General features: G+C 43.7%; 1 protein-coding gene, 1 long non-coding RNA gene and 5 other non-coding genes across 7 annotated transcripts; all 7 read right to left on the minus strand.

Moving 5' to 3' along the window:
• Window positions 1–2: 2 nt before the first annotated feature.
• On the minus strand, window positions 3–2,337 carry LOC117813200. The gene is made up of 3 exons (XR_004631359.1): window positions 2,247–2,337; window positions 616–751; window positions 3–330 (listed from the first exon to the last, which is right to left on the minus strand). It is a non-coding gene; the product is annotated as an uncharacterized LOC117813200 (long non-coding RNA).
• trnay-gua lies at window positions 1,748–1,836 on the minus strand. The gene is given in 2 exon segments: window positions 1,748–1,783; window positions 1,800–1,836. It is a non-coding gene; the product is annotated as a tRNA-Tyr (tRNA).
• Window positions 2,338–2,341: 4 nt separating the features above from the next.
• On the minus strand, window positions 2,342–2,430 carry trnay-gua. The gene is given in 2 exon segments: window positions 2,342–2,377; window positions 2,394–2,430. It is a non-coding gene; the product is annotated as a tRNA-Tyr (tRNA).
• Window positions 2,431–8,217: 5,787 nt separating this feature from the next.
• trnay-gua lies at window positions 8,218–8,306 on the minus strand. Its single transcript is given in 2 exon segments — window positions 8,218–8,253; window positions 8,270–8,306. It is a non-coding gene; the product is annotated as a tRNA-Tyr (tRNA).
• An 800-nt stretch (window positions 8,307–9,106) lies between these two features.
• trnay-gua lies at window positions 9,107–9,195 on the minus strand. The gene is given in 2 exon segments: window positions 9,107–9,142; window positions 9,159–9,195. It is a non-coding gene; the product is annotated as a tRNA-Tyr (tRNA).
• A 4,969-nt stretch (window positions 9,196–14,164) lies between these two features.
• LOC117812740 lies at window positions 14,165–15,184 on the minus strand. Its single transcript, XM_034683653.1, has 4 exons — window positions 15,176–15,184; window positions 14,599–15,077; window positions 14,406–14,505; window positions 14,165–14,212 (listed from the first exon to the last, which is right to left on the minus strand). The coding sequence occupies exons 1-4, from the start codon at window positions 15,182–15,184 to the stop codon at window positions 14,192–14,194; spliced, it is 609 nt and encodes a 202-aa protein (XP_034539544.1). The 3' UTR covers window positions 14,165–14,191.
• Window positions 15,185–18,550: 3,366 nt separating this feature from the next.
• Window positions 18,551–18,639, minus strand: trnay-gua. The gene is given in 2 exon segments: window positions 18,551–18,586; window positions 18,603–18,639. It is a non-coding gene; the product is annotated as a tRNA-Tyr (tRNA).
• Between the last annotated feature and the right edge of the window lie 101 nt (window positions 18,640–18,740).

The raw sequence follows: 18,740 nt of genomic DNA on the forward strand, positions 1-18,740 counted from the left end.
CTGCATACTTTTTATTTCCCAAAAGAACCAGTCACTCCACTGACATACTTCCACTGATCAAAAACTTTTACATTTCATTTGCCTCTGCAAATGTAGAGGGTGTAGGAAGCGTGTTCCTAGTCATGGCAGTGGTGTGTTCCTTCACTACCATGAGGTATGCAGCAAGGCAGCCCTCCACTGTACATGGAAATTGACTTTTCCCTAACATGGTCTGGCACATTTCTCTGAATTCTGAGTTTGCCACCATCGATGGTTCATCTTTCTCACTGATTATGTCTTTTGCATGGTCAAGGAGGTCTGTGTCCACTGTGTACAGCATTTCGGCAAAACCTGCAGTTGGGAAGAAAAATTGTGTATAGGTATATAAAGCAGTTCTCAAAGGCCTACAATGATTTAAGTTAAAGATGCAAGGTCTGCTCACAGATTCAAATATAGATTTCTGATTTAAGTTGACAAATTTAGTAAGATTAACTTAAAAAGATAGGTATCCAACACTCAGAGAAAAATATTCAGAAAAACATGGTGTTGTGATGGCAGTAAATTGTATTTTCCCCTTACTGTTCCTTTAGAACTAAGCAAGGCAAAGGTAATCAACCTGTGTTGCAAATGACATACCAGGAGGTGGTGAGGTGTAGAGAAGGTCTGGCTTCCCAAATGGGCCTGGAGCATGGCGTTGTTTGCGGATGTCGTGGGTGTCCCACAGAGCCTGCTCAGTTTCCAGTTTTTCCTGGTGAAGTGGAAGGTGCGTGTACTGCAAACAATTGATATGGAGGAAAAAAATGGAAATGTTCTTGTAAATACATCTGTTAGAAACATTTTAGCAATCTGAAAATTGTTTGGTTGAATATTTAGAGATAATTAAGCATTGTCATGTGAAAGAACCGTGTCTTACATGTGTACAGGGTTGTCAAGTTCAATGATGCCAGATAAAAAGAAAGCTTCATTTTCTCAACTCATGGCCAACAACCTTTAATAAGTTCCACATGCAATGTTATCGTCCAATTTCCTTTGCCAAGTGCCAACAATTCCTTCTTTTTTTGAAGTTATATTTTGGGGTACTTACACCTTTATTTTATAGAGGAGAGGACAGTGGATAGTGTAAGAACCTGGAAGAGATGACATGCGGGAAAGGGACCGCAGGCTGGATTCAAACCCGGGCTACTGGCTACATGGATGCAGAACTTAACCATTAGGCCAAGTCCGCGCCCAAAATGCCAACAATTCCAAGATAGTGACAGCAACTTTGTTGCTTTTCACTTAACTGGATTTGAAGTGCAATGCAGTCAAGGATGATGGTTTGGACCACTTTGACCAACCCTTTCAACTCACAGTATAGGACTGAAAGGAAAAGCACATCCTTCAAGCCGCAGTTGAACCAGCGACCTAAGGATCACTGATATTAACATCCTACAGTCCTCCGCTCTACCAACTGAGCTATCGAAGGGCTACAGGAAGGGAAATTTGCCTGGAATGTTTTTCTGATCTAACAAAAGAAAAAGCCGGCAGAGTTAAAAAGAAAACTTAGTTTTCTCAACTCATGGCCAACAAACATTGAGAAGGAAAAAAGTAAATGGTCATGTGATTGTCTAATTTCTTTTGCAAAGTGCCAACAGTTCCAAGGAAGTGATAGAAACATTGTTTCTTTTCATCTAACTGGATTTGAAGTGCATTGCATTCGAGGACTATTGCTTGCACCACTTTGACCAACTCTTTCAACTCACAGTACAGGACTGAGAGCAAAAGGACATCCTTCGAGCCGGAGTTGAACCAGCGACCTAAGGATCACTGATATTAACATCCTACAGTCCTCCGCTCTACCAACTGAGCTATCGAAGGGATAGGGGAAGGGAAATTTGCCTGGAATATTTTTCTGATCTAAGAACAAAAAAAGCTAGCAGAGTTGAACAGGAAACTTCATTTTCTCAACTCATGGCCAACAACCATTAATAAGTTCCACAGGCAATGTTATCGTCTCGTTTCCTTTGCCAAGTGCCAGCAATTCCTTCTTTTTTTTGAAGTTATATTTTTGGGTATTTACATCTTTATTTTATATAGAAGAGGACAGTGGATAGTGTAAGAAACTGGGAGAGAGAGGGGAGAATGACATGCGGGAAAGGGGCCGCAGGCTGGATTTGAACCTGGGCGACCCGCTACATGGACACAGAACTTAACCATTAGGCCAAGTCCACAGCCAAAGCACCACTAATTCCAAGATAGTGATAGGAACTATGTTCCATTCTTCTTACCTGGATTTGAAGTACAATGCAGTCGAGGATGATGGGTTTGGACCACTTTGACCAACTCTTTCAAATCACAGTATAGGACTGAGAGGAAAAGCGCATCCTTCGAGCCGGAGTTGAACCAGCGACCTAAGGATCACTGATATTAACATCCTACAGTCCTCCGCTCTACCAACTGAGCTATCGAAGGGATAGGGGAAGGGAAATTTGCCTGGAATGTTTTTCTGATCTCAAAAAAAGAAAAAGCCAGCAGAGTTAAACAGAAAACTTCATTTTCCCAACTCATGGCCAAAAACCATTAAGAAGTATCAAAGGCAATGCTCACGTGATTGTCTAATTTCCGTTGCAAAGTGCCAAAAATTCCAAGATAGTGATAGCAACTTTGTTTCTTTTCAGTTAACTGGATTTGAGGTGCATTGCATTCGAGGATGATTGCTTGCACCACCTTGACCCCTTTCGACTCACAGTACAGGACTGAGAGGAAAAGCACATCCTTCGAGCCGGAGTTGAACCAGCGACCTAAGGATCACTGATATTAACATCCTACAATCCTGCGCTCTACCAACTGAGCTATCAAAGGGATAGGGGATGGGAAATTTGCCTGGAATGTTTTTCTGATCTAAGAACAGAAAAAGTTGGCAGAGTTAAAAAGGAAACTTCATTTTCTCAACTCATGACCAACAACAATTAAGAAGTATCAAAGGCAATGCTCATGTGATTGTCTAATTTCCGTTGCAAAGTGCCAAAAATTCAAGTAGTGATAGCAACTTTGCCCTCAGCAGAGGTTGTCTGAGGGTACAAAAAGAGAGGACCAGAAGAAGTGGGTTGAGGGAAAAGCTGCCTATGAGCTGGTGGTTTTGGCAGATTAGCCTGGGGGACAGGATTCCCGCTATCCTTTGCCCAACGCAGTGTCTTTGCCTGTCCTGTAGTGCTCGGGGGCAGGTTGTACAAAAGTTCAGTACCTTGCATTTGAGGTGGGGCAGCAGGGCGGGTTGTTGCAGGTGGCAGGGCTTCAGTTGCAACAGGAAGTGGAGCGGGGAGGTTTATTCCTTGAAGCAGCAGTGAGAGATCCTGCCGCTTCAACCTTTGATTATGCCACTGGACCAGGGTTGTCTGATTGACCTCAACAAGCTGAAGTGTGGTGTCCTTCATGATGGCTCCATTACCAAGAATAAGCTGCCTGATGTTCCGGTAATCTTTCAGTATAAGAGTCCATCTTGACAGAGTCCCCCGTCCTTGCTTTTTGGGACTCTTGTGTAAGTGGCTAAGTCTAACGTAAATGGCTTCAACCAATCGGCAACAGTCTGGCCACTGTGCAGGGGAGGCAGTAGATCCCAGGACGCACCGCTTTAGACTCTCCACACCAGGAGTGAACTGAGCCTTTTTTTTTGGTGATCTGAATTTTCCCGTTATCAGCCTGTCCTGATGCCTGGCAGCAAATGTTACCCGTTGTTGGTCATAGGGAAGCAGATTCTGCCAGAGCCTATGGTTGTGCTGACCTCTTGGTGGCTCAGGGTCAGACTAGTAGAGTTCCTCATACTGACTAGAAACTCTGCCAGTAGGTTCACACGATCCATGCCTGGCATGTTATGCTCATCCACAGCCTAAAAAAATAGACAACAGCAGTCAATCACTTGTTTTTTAATAAGGCATTTATTTTTGAATCATTCTTATTTTCAGCTAAATGTTAAAGCCCCCCTACCAACTTTTCCTCCTCTGAAGTAGTACCAGGCTGCGTGGTGGCAGAGGCTGAGGTGGCGACAGAGGCTGAGGTGACTGCAGGCTGTGTGGCTGCAGGCTTCGTGGCGGCAGAGGCTGAGGTGGCAGCAGGCTTCGTAGCGGCAGAGGCTGAGGTGGCTGCAGGCTTCGTGGTGGCAGAGGCTGAGGTGGCTGCAGGCTATGTGGCGGCAGAGGCTGAGGTGGCTGCAGACAGCTGCTGAGCGGTGGGAGGCAGTAATAAAACTTGACAGCCTGGGTGGATGAAGGGGAGGCTATAGGCAGAGGAGCGGTATAGGCGGAGGCAGTGACTGCTACAGACTGGATGAAGGCAGTGGTAGTAGTGGCAGCAGGCTGGGAGGTGGCAGCTGCAGGCAAGACTGGGAATGACTCAGAGGTCACAAGGCTTCCAACTGTAAGATCCAGATCCTGACCACAAAAGCCTTCATCTCCCAGCTCCTCCTCAATGTTCAGGTCCTCCAACAGCTCATCTGTCTCCTCAGAGTCTGGGTTGGTGTCCTGGACGGGCTGACCTGTCTGCCTATACAGGTAGTCAATACCAATGAGCTCTCCTGGGATGTGAGAGGGAAAAAAGATACCACAACCAATTAGAGCATAAATGAATGAACAAAGAATACAATTTAAAAGCAGGGTTTATGACTAATAATTTACTTTATTCTTTTTTAACACATACCGGTGTACTGGGGCGGGGGATGGAAAGATGGAACATACTTTCGATGAAGCACCTTCAAGCTATTGATGTTAACACTTTGGACAAGGTCTCCAGAGTAGCTGAAAAGATCTGATGGCTTGTTGGCAAGAGACTGTGCAGCCCTGTCTTGGTTCCACCGGTTCAGTCCTTCCAGCAAGAAGAGCTGAAAATTCAGGCTGTTGGCCTGTGTGCCTGCAAATAAAATTGTACTATGTTAGATGAAAACATGAGCAGTCACTTTGGAATTGCAATAAAAAATATTCAACAGAAATATAACATTAGATTATATCATAATCCACTATTTGTTTTACAAAATGTCAAGTCAAGTCAGCTTTATTTATATAGCACATTTAAAACAACCAGTGTTGGACAAAGTGCTTTACAAGGTAGAAAGTACAAGAAAACAACAATAAATGTACCTGGGATAAACCTGTTGAGGTGCAGGTGAAAGGATTCCAGGGATTTTGAGCCTCTGGCACACCTGTACCTTTTTAAAACTTGGCCCTCCTTGGTGGTGGTAGTGCCGGTCTCAGTGTATAGAGCCTGGGACATCTTAGATGCACTTCACATGTCTCTTTTGCACATGCAAGATATGCTCCATTCTGACCCTGTCCAGGAGTGGAACACCCAGCAGGTCTTTTCCCTTTCCCCCCTTCAGCTCTTGCAGAAGGTGATCGATAAGATTGATGGTGGTCTCCTCTCCCCTGGTCCTCCTTCTGCAATGGAGAGCAAGCTCCTCCTTGGAGATGCTTTTGTCTACCATTGCATCGGTAACACAGGAATTGCATTGCTGCAGCCACTCTTCACCGTGGTTTTCCTTCAGTTGCTTGGCGAGACGGGTGGTGCAATTCCCCAATGTTCTTTCCCTCATCAACCGAATCACACGTATACACAAAAGCACAGAAAAAGCACGAGCAAATAAACATCAGGGGACTGTGACAAAATAGTCAAAAATAAACCCACACATATGCATTATGTTTATGATAGCAACACACAAGTAGTTACTTGTCAATGATCATGCAACAAAATTACATGTCTAGTAAAATAATTTCATGATCAGATAAAATGTGTGTGGACAGCAGCTTACTTGCGTGTCAGGATGATGCGGAACTCTGACCGATGAGGGAGGTCCAGCTGGTCCAATATTGTGTTGCCTGATGATGTGTAGGTTGCCTTACATTCAGTGTTGCTGCATCTGAGGGTCTCTGTTATCATCAGGTAGTTCCTGTCAATGTCTAATACCTGACGTGCCCTCTTGTGAACACCTCCTGTGAGATGTCCTCCACATTTGGGGCAGAACACTCTGATCTTCCACAGATGGTAGGGCATCCACACCAGAAGACAGTGGCAGAAGAAGTGCTCTGGAGTGGGTAGCTGGTGGTAGATCAGAGATGGGGTAGGGGGATCATACCACAGTTTGAGGTCCTCGCGAAGACGCTGGTTTCTCCACAATGCTGATGAGACCCAATTCTGATCTTGTACAGGGAGGGTCTTCTTCATCTTTTCTGGCATCCAGACCTGACTGGAACCAGGGGCAACCAAAGGCAGAGACACAACCGGGGCCACTGAAGTAGATTCATCCTGATTTAAAGTAAAAAAGGCAGAGAAACACAGTGAATAATGTATTATGACAAATTGCCAATAATTGATTAGACTGGACAGTGAGCAAATAAATAAAACGTAAAATAAAAACACTTGCAGGCTCAGCTGATTGTGGAAGGGTATTAGCTGGGGGCTTGGTGGTCCTCACTGAGGCAGAAGAAGAAGGAGGGGGGAGAGAGAATGGGGAGATGGTCTGAATGAAGGTTTTGGGAGATGAATGGGGGACCCGGGGACTGGTAGAGGTTGTTGGAGGTGTAGGGAGTCTTGTTGGAGAGGCCATTGTCACACTCTCAGATGATGTGGCAGTGCTTGATGGAATCTAGGAGTAAATCATGTTGTTGTTGTATTTGTCAGGTGTGATAAGGTTAAAATAATAATAATCAAATGTCAGACATAAAAAATCATATAACTTTAATCTACTTTAACAATTAACAAGCTGAAGTTTCCTTTCAAAGGATAATAAAATAAAGTAAGACAAAACTTGAGACAACAAGATTCATAGAAATAAAAACAAACATAAACAGATTTTAGTTTGTCTTTAAGGATTTTAAAGAACTATAGAAATAGCTACCACATGTATCAACCAAAAAGTGTTATCATACCTGAGGAGACTTCCTAGCAAGACCTAGGTTAGGTTTGACTACTGAGCTCAGTGAGCCACCAAACCGGGATTTTTCAAACTGAGGGAGAATTAAATGTCATAAAAAGAAATCAAAGGTGTTAATATTTGGGGACTTTGTTATTCTGTACACACACTTTCCTATTTTTAATCCGATTAGATTTGCAATAAAGCAGTGCTGCTTAAGTCCATTTGAAGTTTCAGTTTAGGTCACTTTGCAGCGACCTGAGAGGGTACAGTGACACTTGAAGAAACTGCAGGAGAGCCTGATGAAGTTGAAGGAGCTGGTCCAGGCAAAGAAGGGGGGGCAAATGAAGAGGCAGATCTAGTTGCCGGTTCCTGAGGTGTCTGATAAAAATAAGAAAAAAAGTCACGTACACAATGTTTGTGTGTGTAGGTTTTTCAATTTGTAAATGTGTTACTCCTTTACTAAATGTGCTATTTTAAATTTGATCAGTTTAATATGCCATTGCAGTTTACCTTTTTAGTGTGAAACCCACACAAGCAGACCTGTGCTGCACCAAACAAAGACCTCTGACTCCGATTCTGTTGAGGAGGCAGATTTTTTCATTGGTAAGAAATGGAAGAGGGGGTGGAATCTGATTGGTAAGAAATGGAAGCCGGGTACCGAAGCGTCGATATGGTTGGAAAGAAATGGAGATATATGTAGAGGGGGGATGATTTGATTGGCAAGAAATGGACGGCGAAAACGGACTATTGTGCTGTGGGAAGGTATACAGGAAGGGAAATCTGCTGGAATGTTTTTCTGATCTAACAGAAAAAAAAGCCAGCAGAGTTAAAAAGAAAACTTCAATTTCTTAACTCATGGGCAACAACCATTAATATGTTCCACAGGCAATGCTCATGTGATCGTCTAATTTCCATTGCAAAGTGCCAAGAATTCAAATGTGATAGCAACTTTGTTTCTTTTCATCTAACAGGATTTGAAGTGCATTGCATTCGAGGATTATTCTTCTACCACTTTGACCTCTTTCGCCTCACAGTACAGGACTGAGAGGAAAAGCACATCCTTCGAGCCGGAGTTTTGAAGAGGAGAGGACAGTGGATAGTGACAGAACCTGGAAGAGATGACATGCGGGAAAGGGGCCGCAGGCTGGGTTCGAACCCGGGCTACTGGCTACATGGACGCGGAACATGACCTTTAGGCAAAGTCCGCGCCCAAAGTGCCAACAATTCCAAGACAGTGATAGGAATTATGTTGCTTTTCACTTAAATGGATTTGAAGTGGAATGCAGTCGAGGATAATGGTTTGGACCACTTTGACCAACCCTTTCAACTCACAGTATAGGACTGAGAGGAAAAGCACATCCTTCGAGCCGGAGTTGAACCAGCGACCTAAGGATCACTGATATTAACATCCTACAGTCCTCCGCTCTACCAACTGAGCTATCGAAGGGATAGGGGAAGGGAAATTTGCCTGGAATGTTTTTCTGATCTAAGAACAGAAAAAGCTAGCAGAGTTAAACAGGAAACTTCATTTTCTCAACTCATGGCCAACAACCATTAATAAGTTCCACAGGCAATGATATCGTCTCATTTCCTTTGCCAAGTGCCAACAATTCCTTCTTTTTTTTAAAGTTATATTTTGGGGTACTTACACCTTTATTTTATAGAGGAGAGGACAGTGGATAGTGTCAGAAACTGGAAGAGATGACATGCGGGAAAGGGGCCGCAGGCTGGTTTCAAAACCGGGCTACTGGCTTTTCACTTAACTGGATTTGAAGTGCAATGTAGGTGAGGATGATGGTCTGGACCACTTTAACCAACCCTTTCAACTCACAGTACAGGACTGAGAGGAAATAGCACATCCTTCGAGCCGGAGTTGAACCAGCGACCTAAGGATCACTGACATTAACATCCTACAGTCCTCCGCTCTACCAACTGAGCTATCGAAGGGATACAGAAAGGGAAATTTGCCTGGAATGTTTTTCTGATCTCAAAAACAGAAAAAGCTAGCAGAGTTAAACAGAAAACTTAATTTTCCCACTCGTGGCCAACAACCATTAAGAAGTATCAAATGCAATGCTCATGTGATTGTCTAATTTTTGTTGCAAAGTTCCAAAAATTCCAAGATAGTGATAGCAACTTTGTTTCTTTTCATCTAAGTGGATTTGAAGTGCATTGCTTTCGAGGATTATTGCTTGCAGCACTCTGACCTCTTTCAACTCTCTGTACAGGAGTTAGAGGAAAAGCACATCCTTCGAGCCGGAGTTGAACCAGCGACCTAAGGATCACTGATATTAACATCCTACAGTCCTCCGCTCTACCAACTGAGCTATCGAAGGGATAGGGCAAGTGTTACCCGCCTGGAATGTTTTTCTTATCTAAGAACAGAAAAAGCTAGCAGAATTTCAAAAAGGAAACTTCATTTTCTCAACTCATGGCCAACATAAATAAGTTCCACAGGCAATGATATCGTCTCATTTCCTTTGCCAAGTGCCAACAATTCCTTCTTTTGTTTAAAGTTATATTTTTGGGTACTTACACCTTTATTTTATAGAGGAGAGGACAGTGGATAGTGTCAGAACCTGGAAGAGATGACATGTGGAAAAGGGGCCGCAGGCTGGATTCGAACCCGGGCTACTGGCTACATGGACGCGGTACTTGACCTTTAGGCCAAGTCAGCACCCAAAGTGCCAACAATTCCAAGACAGTGATAGGAATTATGTTGCTTTTCACTTAACTGGATTTGAAGTGCAATGCAGTCGAGGATGATGGTTTGGACCACTTTGACCAACCCTTTCAACTCACAGTTTAGGACTGAGAGGAAAAGCACATCCTTCGAGCCGGAGTTGAACCAGCGACCTAAGGATCACTGATATTAACATGCTACAGTCCTCCGCTCTACCAACTGAGCTATCGAAGGGATAGGGGATGGCAAATTTGCCTGGAATGTTTTTTCTGATCTAAGAACAGAAAAAGCTAGCAGAGTTAAACAGGAAACTTCATTTTCTCAACTCATGGCCAACAACCATAAATAAGTTCCACATGCAATGTTATTGTCTCATTTCCTTTGCCAAGTGCTAACAATTCCTTCTTTTTTTAAAGTTATATTTTGGGGTACTTACACCTTTATTTTTATGGAGAAGAGGACAGTGGATAGTGTCAGAAACTGGAAGAGATGACATGCGGGAAAGGGGCCGCAGGCTGATTTCGAACCTGGGCTACTGGCTACATGGACGCGGAACTTGACCTTTAGGCCAAGTCAGCGCCCAAAGTGCCAACAATTCCAAGACAGTGATAGGAATTATGTTGCTTTTCACTTAACTGGATTTGAAGTGCAATGCAGTCGAGGATAATGGTTTGGACCACTTTGACCAACCCTTTCAACTCACAGTATAGGACTGAGAGGAAAAGCACATCCTTCGAGCCGGAGTTGAACCAGCGACCTAAGGATCACTGATATTAACATCCTACAGTCCTCCGCTCTACCAACTCCGCGAAAGCTGGGGAACAATTGTCTGTATGGCGGGGGGAAGAAGGGGAAGAAGGGGGGAGAAAAGGGAAGAAAAAAATGCAGAAAAAAAGGAAGGATCCGGGTTCGAACCCAGCCATGGGCAAAACTGAATTTGTTGATTGTGTTTTCAATGCAGTTAATTTCTGATCACATCAGTTTAGGCATGTAAATGTTCTGGAATCTGTGCAAAATGATCAATTATCTTTGCAGTGCAAGTTTTGCGTGAAATATATTACTCATATTATTGAGCAGTATAGCAGTATTTATAGATCTTACTTGTTATACTAGAAGATGTTCTATCGGCTTTGGATTTATGTGTACTACATTTTTATTTTTTTTAATGGTGTTACTTTATGCCTTTAGAACCACAATTGATATGCTGACACTCAAATGTAATAAAAAACACTGTAAGATTTTGTTGGAGCTTTTAGAACAGTTTTTAATTACTAGGAATGAATAAAACAAAATATGATCACGAACAGGCACACAAATGAAAGTCCAAAACAATTAAGAAAAATGCAATCCAAAAAAACACAACAGAAAAATAAATAATAAAATCAGTAATAATATAAATAATGACATAAAAAGATGGTCTCAATGAGTCTGCAGCAGCTTGGCCACTGTGCAGGGGAGCCTTTTGAGCCAATGACACACCTCTTTGTGCTATCCACTCAAGGGGTAAAACCCGACTGCTGTTTTGGGGTTCTGAAGCGACCAGTCAACAGCCTCTCTTGGTGTCGAGCTGCATACACCACCCGCTGCTTATCAAAATCTGTGAGATTCTGCCACAGACTGACGATGGTGTAGGCCTGCTGATTGGTCAGAGTGAGACCTGTCTGATGGCGGAGCTCCACCAGGAACTCAGCAAGAGCATCCACTCTATCCATCCCAGGCAGGCTGTTTGCATCCACAGCTTGGGTAGGGGCATGTGGATCAGGAGCTGGAGGAGCAACAGGAGCTGGAGGAGCTGGAGGAGCAACAGGAGCTGGAGGAGGGACAAGAGCTGGAGGAGAGACAGGAGCTGCAGGAGCAACAGGAGCTGCAGGAGCAACAGGAGCTGGAGGAGGGACAAGAGCTGGAGGAGAGACAGGAGCTGCAGGAGCAACAGGAGCTGCAGGAGCAACAGGAGCTGGAGGAGAGACAGGAGCTGGAGGAGGGAGCTCTGCTGGTGGGTGGAGAGGCGCTTTAGGGGACAAGTTGCTGGATGTCAAGGAAGTGCTGGGGGTAGGAGAGGTACTGGGTGGCTGAACCTCCTCGCATACCACCAGTTCTGCCACAGTGGCTTCTTGGCCCACTTCCTCAATGAATCCCTCATCATCTTCCCCTTGCTCTTCCACATCCAGGTCCTCCAGCTGCTCGGAGGTCTCCACGCAACTGCTCTGCATGTTTTGCAGTGGCTCATTGTTTTGCTGCAGCAAATACTGCAAACCAATCAGCTCCCCTGAGAAAATATAAGAAAATTAAAATGAGACCTGCACACACACACATACAGACACTGTAAATATATATATAACCCTAAACACAAGATGTTTTCAATGCAGTAATTACAAAACCCTCACCTGTGTATTTAGCAGGTGGCACAAAGGTAGGATCCAGTTTCCTGCCAAACACTTGCTCGTACTGGCTGTTGAAGCAATGAACCAACTCTCCTGTGTAACTATGCAGCGGAGATGGTTCAGTTGCAATAGCTTCAGCAGCACGGTTCTGGTTCCAGTGGTGCAGGCCATCCAGGAGGTAAATTTGAAAATTCAAAGCATTGGCGCTGTTTCCTAAAAGAAAGACATCGAAAATGTTTGCAAAATGAGATTATTATGTTGAGCAAAGTTTCATATCAGCCCCCTACTGAAAAGCTTGTTTTTCTTATTTCAGGAGGTCACAAAGTAAACTTTTAAATGGGAGGAAAAGGTTAACTGTGGTATCATGCAAAAACAAACAACAAATTTTCAAAGCTCAATTTAGTATTTTTTCTATAATATTGCCATTCTGGTGTGTGTGCATTTAATGACCAAGGGCATTAAGAGATCTTTCATCGATTCATTGTGTTGTTCAGGTCTTTGACCAGAAGGTGGCACAATGATAGAAATATATGACAAAATATCATTGAGTGCATACAGATTGTAGCTGCATCTGTAAGATTACTAATACGTTTTTATAAAGACAGGAATATTAAGTCATTAATACCATAAATCATGAACACAAACCTGGAACGAATCGTACAAGGTGGCAATGGAAGGATTCCAGGGATGTGGAGCCCCTCGCACATCTGTATGTTTTTAGTTGGACACCTCCCTTCGACACAGTTCCTGTTTTGGTGTAAAGTGACACATCTTGGGGATCCTGAATGCATGTCACATGCTGCTTCTGGGTTTTCCAGATGTGCTGCATCCTCTGGATGTTAAACAGGGGAACACCGAGTGCATCCTTCCCCTTGTCACTCATGAGCTCCCACAGAAGCTGATCAAGGAGGAGAATAGTTTTTGCCTCTCCTCTGGCCCTCCTCCTACAGTGCAAGGCCAGCTCTGCCTTGGTTATGTGGCGGTCCAGCTCCCTCGCAGAAAGTGCAGGCCAGTTCTGCTGCATCAGCTGCTCCTTCTTGGCCCTCGCCCTCACATCCCCTGCATCCCACTCAAAAATGCATGCTGACATGCGGGCCATAAAAGTGGGATACAGTTGATGGGCGTCTGTGGTGCAGCCTACTGCCAGCCGCCGCATAAAGTGCCAGATATCAAGGCGAACAATGAGATCTGGCCACCCACTGAAGCGCATCTTCAGTTTTGTCTCACCCCCTTCTTTGCAGTAGCCACAGTCCACATACAAAGCAATGGGGGGAGCCACACCTGCCTTCTGATACCTCTGTATCAAGCCTGCAGCCATCTGGTCCAATCCAGGACCTTCATTTGCCGTCAGGACGCTGATGAGGACCTGGCCCACCTCATTTCCCACTGATGTCAGCCATTGTGCCGTGCCTTTAGCAGGCCCTGTCAGCTTCTTAGTGATCTGAAAATAAATAATTAGACACAGAGTTGTTAGAATTTTGTGTTGGTACAGCATGATCTGAATCATGTACTGTTTATCTGGAGGTCTTCGTTGTGTACCTGTTGTATGTGTATGCTATTTGTGTTTAAGTCTACTGTAAGTGTGTAACTGTGCTGCTGCCTATCTTGGCCAGGACTCTCTTGGAAAAGATATTTTTAATCTCAATGAGCATTTCCTGGTTAAATAAAGGTTATAATAATGTACAATTTATCTCCAAGTAAAACGATTTCTCAACATGTGAAATGATTTCAAGGATCGTATGTGTCAAAAATGTGTTACTCTAGTCTAAAGGAGCCTTAGAAGTAAATTACTGTTTCAGAATCAAAGTCCCAACTTTAATTAAGAATGCAGTTATCCAGATATCAATTCAAACCTTTTTAGTTGAGTCCAGCTTCAAAATGGATCCGTATGTGCTGGTGATATGAGCGTTGATATCCTCGAGCCTGTTGAGGATATCGTGGCTGTAAACAGTCAGGATCCATTTGTAGCTGGGGATAACTTCTGGCTGTGGGGGCTCCTGGAAATTGGGTGGCAGCAGGCTAGGGTTGGACATGAAGGCAACACACTCAGAGGTGTATCTGCCTACATGCTGGAGTCACTCCTAAAATGACATTAATTTATAGAAGATACATCTTTACTAATACCCAAACAAAAAACACTGGTGCTTTTTAAGTGACGGTGGCTTTATTAAAAGCAGCAGAGTCAGTAGGTCTTTGAAAAAAGTATAGATGACCAAAACATAATTGAGTAATGGTATTTACATAATGGATGGGATAGATGATAATATTTTACATTTTGCTGGAGTTTATCTAGAATGAAGAATAAATGAACAAGTATGGTGAGGTATATTAATCAGTCTAGAAGAGCAAAAATTGACAGGCAGAGGTGATTGTCTCATGTGAATTAGCCACTGTGGAGAAAGAAGTCTGTGGGTGTGGGTGTGTGTTTTATGTGGCATCATAGTCCTTGGTTCATAATGCTGTTGTGAATTTTACAATTTACCTCACTGTGGTTTTCCTTCAGCTGTCTGACGATTCGTGCAGGCCCATTTCCAAGTGTTCGTTCACGCATGAGGCGAATGACACGTATGTCACAGGCGTACCTTAGAAAGAGTGTTCAAATAAATTACTCAAAAAAAAAAAAAAAAAACCTTGTAGAAAAAAAAGTTAACAATTCAGTGTATTGTATTACTTACTTGCGTGTAAGGATGACCCTGAACTCGGATCGGTGGGCCAGGTCAAGTTGCTGGAGGATGTTTTGACCAGTAGAGACATAGCTGCTTCTGCACTTGCTGCAGATCAGTGTCTCTGTAGCAAGGACATAGAAGCAGTCTATGTCTAGCACCTTCCTGACTCTCCTGTGCAAGCCACCCCCAGCTAGTGGATGTCTTGTACAGCTAGGGTTGGTACAAACAGACTGCACCTTCCACAGCCTATATGGCATCCACAGGAAGAGACGGTGGGAGAAGAAACGGTCAGGGGTGGGAGCCTGGTGGTACAACAGGGCTGGTGGTGGAGGATTGTACCAAAGCTGTAGGGAGTCACGCAGCTCCAGCTTTCCACTTGCTCCAACCTTAAAAAGAGCTGCAGACACCCACTTGTGATCTTGCACAGGGAGGGTCTCTGGCCACAAGAGTGGGAGTGCCCCAGAAGACTGTGGCTGAAGGGGGTCCTGCTGTGATAAAATAGGAGCATAGTTATGAAGAGAAGCAACATTAAACAGAAATGGATAAAATAGTATGTGTTATGTTAAAGATTTAAAAAGCAGCTTACAGGGTCCATCTCAGCCACATGCACTGGCACGGGGAGAACTGGGGCTGGTCTTTTCACAGCTGGTGGTGGAGCTAGGAAAAAGTCAGATGGGGATGGGCACACAGGGGTACAAGGGCGAGGAGATGGGGGATGGTGAGGAGATGGGGAATGGTGAGGAGATGGGGAATGGTGAGGAGATGGGGAATGGTGAGGAGATGGGGAATGGCGAGGTGATGGGGAATGGTGAGGAGATGGGGAATGGTGAGGAGATGGGGAATGGTGAGGAGATGGGGAATGGTGAGGAGATGGGGAATGGTGAGGAGATGGGGAATGGCGAGGTGATGGGGAATGGTGAGGAGATGGAGGGTTGTATGAAGATGGAGATTGGGAAGTGGTGGCAGCAGCAGAGCCAGGGTTACTTTGTGTCTGTGTAGACAGTTGTTATCAGAAATACAAAGCAGCACAACAGGTTTTTGTGAACCTTAAGTCATAGTCCTTAAAACTTACCCGAGGAACGTTTTTTCTCTGGACATTGAGGTTTGGTTTTGGCGTGTGAACGTGGGAGCCAAACCTCGATCTTTCAAACTGAATAAAGCAACAGAAAAATATAACCAATAATTAAAATGTCTATTTCTATGTCACAACAAATACATATTTCAGAGGCTTGTGTAACAATCTGATAATAACTGTATTGTGTTTAGCTTTATAAAGAAGGTTACGTTTACCATGGACAAAACCAGTTTGGTCTTTTTTACAGGACTTGCTCCCGTTGATGGACCAGCTGTGCATGCAGTGGCTGTGGATCCGGTCAGTCCTGCTGTGGACTGACTGGATTGAGGTTGCACACCCCCAGATGATAAAGCCCTAGCATGCTCCCTTGCCTAAAAAAATAAAACAACAGTAATAAGTTTGTTAGTGTACATAATAAGATAAGCAGTCAACATTCAGAGGAATCACTTTAACCCTTTGTAGTTGTATGTTGAATTTAATTAAGGTTACCTTGTGAAAGCCACAAGAACAGCTCTGAGGTCCTTGAACAAGGGTAGCCTGTCCTCTCAACTGGAGAGGGCACTTCTCTATCTGTAACCACAAGGTAAAGCAATATCAGCTGCAAGAACTGCACAATTTAACTGTAAACTGAACGGTTGAAAAATATACACTCAAAACACAGATACTATTACTGGCACTATAGAATGAGAAAAGAAACCTTTTCCAATTTGGTTTAAGAAGTGGGAGATTTTTCTCAACCCTAAAAAGGAACACTTAATCCTACAGTTTATCATACATTCAAATTAACACACTTAGAGATACACGTTACACTGAAGAATAACACTGTCTGAAAATGAAATATAGTAAAAAATACAATAAAAACATACACTATCCCAACTCAAGTATAACTGAGTCAAATGTACCTGGGTAGCTTTATTCCCCCACTGAACAAATAACATACCATAACCATTAGCATTATATCACGATCTCTGCACGAACTGCGTCTTAGCGCCTTATTGTCCGCGCTTAATAAAATGAATGTACTTATTTACATTCCTCCACCATTCCGCCATTATGTAACAAGCTAGCGAGACACTTAGTAACACAAGCTTTACCGGCGTTTTGAATGAATGAATGAATGAACAATTTGTAACTAAACAGTGTGCCGTACGTGTACACATGTATGTAATACATACCTACATTAAGCTTTCTGACTATTTTAGATCTATCTTGTGTTTTTTCTGCCGTCGACAGCTTTACAAGTGTCAATGTACTTGTTTACGTCGTATGACTGCTTGTTTACTTACACGACCGTTTTTCGCAACAAGGTATTAACCCTCACTGTGAAACAACACAATGAGAACATAGCTTGGACATTTCTACCAATACATAGATACAAGTATAGAAATTCATGAGACATACTGTACCTTGAACTCTTTTCGCCGGTATTTTTCGCCGTTCTTTCGGAGCGTACCTCTTCTTTGACATCTAGCTCCCGGCCCCAGCTCAGCTCCCGAGTAGCCGGCTCATCGAAAGATGGAGAGCGAGCCCTGATTGGCGGCTCACCAAAAGATGGAGAGCGAGCCCCGATTGGCCGGCTCGTCGAAAGATGATCTTCGCTCCGTGATTGTTCGGCGAAAGATGGATACGGGCATTTGATTGAATTACGTAAGATAGACTTGCTCATATGATTGGCAGACGAAAGATGGAGCTGGCGCTGTGATAGGAGTCAGGTATACGGACGAGCGGTCGTCGGGCACCGCGATCGAAGGAATAGGGCAAGGGTTACCCACCTGGAATGTTTTTCTGATCTAAGAACAGAAAAAGCTAGCAGAGTTAAACAGGAAACTTCATTTTCTCAACTCATGGCCAACTACCATTAAGAAGTATCAAATGCAATGCTCATGTGATTGTCTAATTTCCGTTGCAAAGTGCCAACAATTCCAAGATAGTGATAGGAATTATGTTGCTTTTCACTTAACTGGATTTGAAGTGCAATGCAGTCGAGGATGATGGTTTGGACCACTTTGACCAACCCTTTCAACTCACAGTATAGGACTGAGAGGAAAAGCACATCCTTCGAGCCGGAGTTGAACCAGCGACCTAAGGATCACTGATATTAACATCCTACAGTTCTCCGCTCCACCAACTGAGCTATCGAAGGGATAGGGAATGGCAAATTTGCCTGGAATGTTTTTTCTGATCTAAGAACAGAAAAAGCTTTTTTTTGAAGTTATATTTTGGGGTACTTACACCTTTATTTTATAGAGGAGAGGACAGTGGAAAGTGTCAGAACCTGGAAGAGATGACATGTGGGAGAGGGGCCGCAGGCTGGATTCAAAGCCGGGCTACTGGCTACATGGACGCGTCCAAAGTGCCAACAATTCCAAGAAAGTGATAGGAATTATGTTGCTTTTCACTTAACTGGATTTGAAGTGCAATGCAGTCGAGGATGATGGTTTGGACCACTTTGACCAACCCTTTCAACTCACAGTATAGGACTGAGAGGAAAAGCACATCCTTCGAGCCGGAGTTGAACCAGCGACCTAAGGATCACTGATATGAACATCCTACAGTCCTCCGCTCTACCAACTGAGCTATCGAAGGGATAGGGCAAGGGTTACCCGCCTGGAATGTTTTTCTGATCTAAGAACAGAAAAAGCTAGCAGAGTTAAACAGGAAACTTCATTTTCTCAACTCATGGCCAACAACCATTAAGAAGTATCAAATGCAATGCTCATGTGATTGTCTAATTTCCGTTGCAAAGTGCCAACAATTCCAAGATAGTGATAGGAATTATGTTGCTATTCACTTAACTGGATTTGAAGTGCACTGCATTCGAGGATTATTGCTTGCAGCACTTTGACCTCTTTCGACTCACTGTACAGGACTTACAGGAAAAGCACATCCTTCGAGCCGGAGTTGAACCAGCGACCTAAGGATCACTGATATTAACATCCTACAGTCCTCCGCTCTACCAACTGAGCTATCGAAGGGATAGGGCAAGGGTTACCCGCCTGGAATGTTTTTCTGATCTAAGAACAGAAAAAGCTAGCAGAGTTAAACAGGAAAATTCATTTTCTCAACTCATGGCCAA

Source organism: Notolabrus celidotus, chromosome 5 (genome assembly GCF_009762535.1).
Source record: "Notolabrus celidotus isolate fNotCel1 chromosome 5, fNotCel1.pri, whole genome shotgun sequence".
Classification (NCBI taxonomy): domain Eukaryota; kingdom Metazoa; phylum Chordata; class Actinopteri; order Labriformes; family Labridae; genus Notolabrus; species Notolabrus celidotus.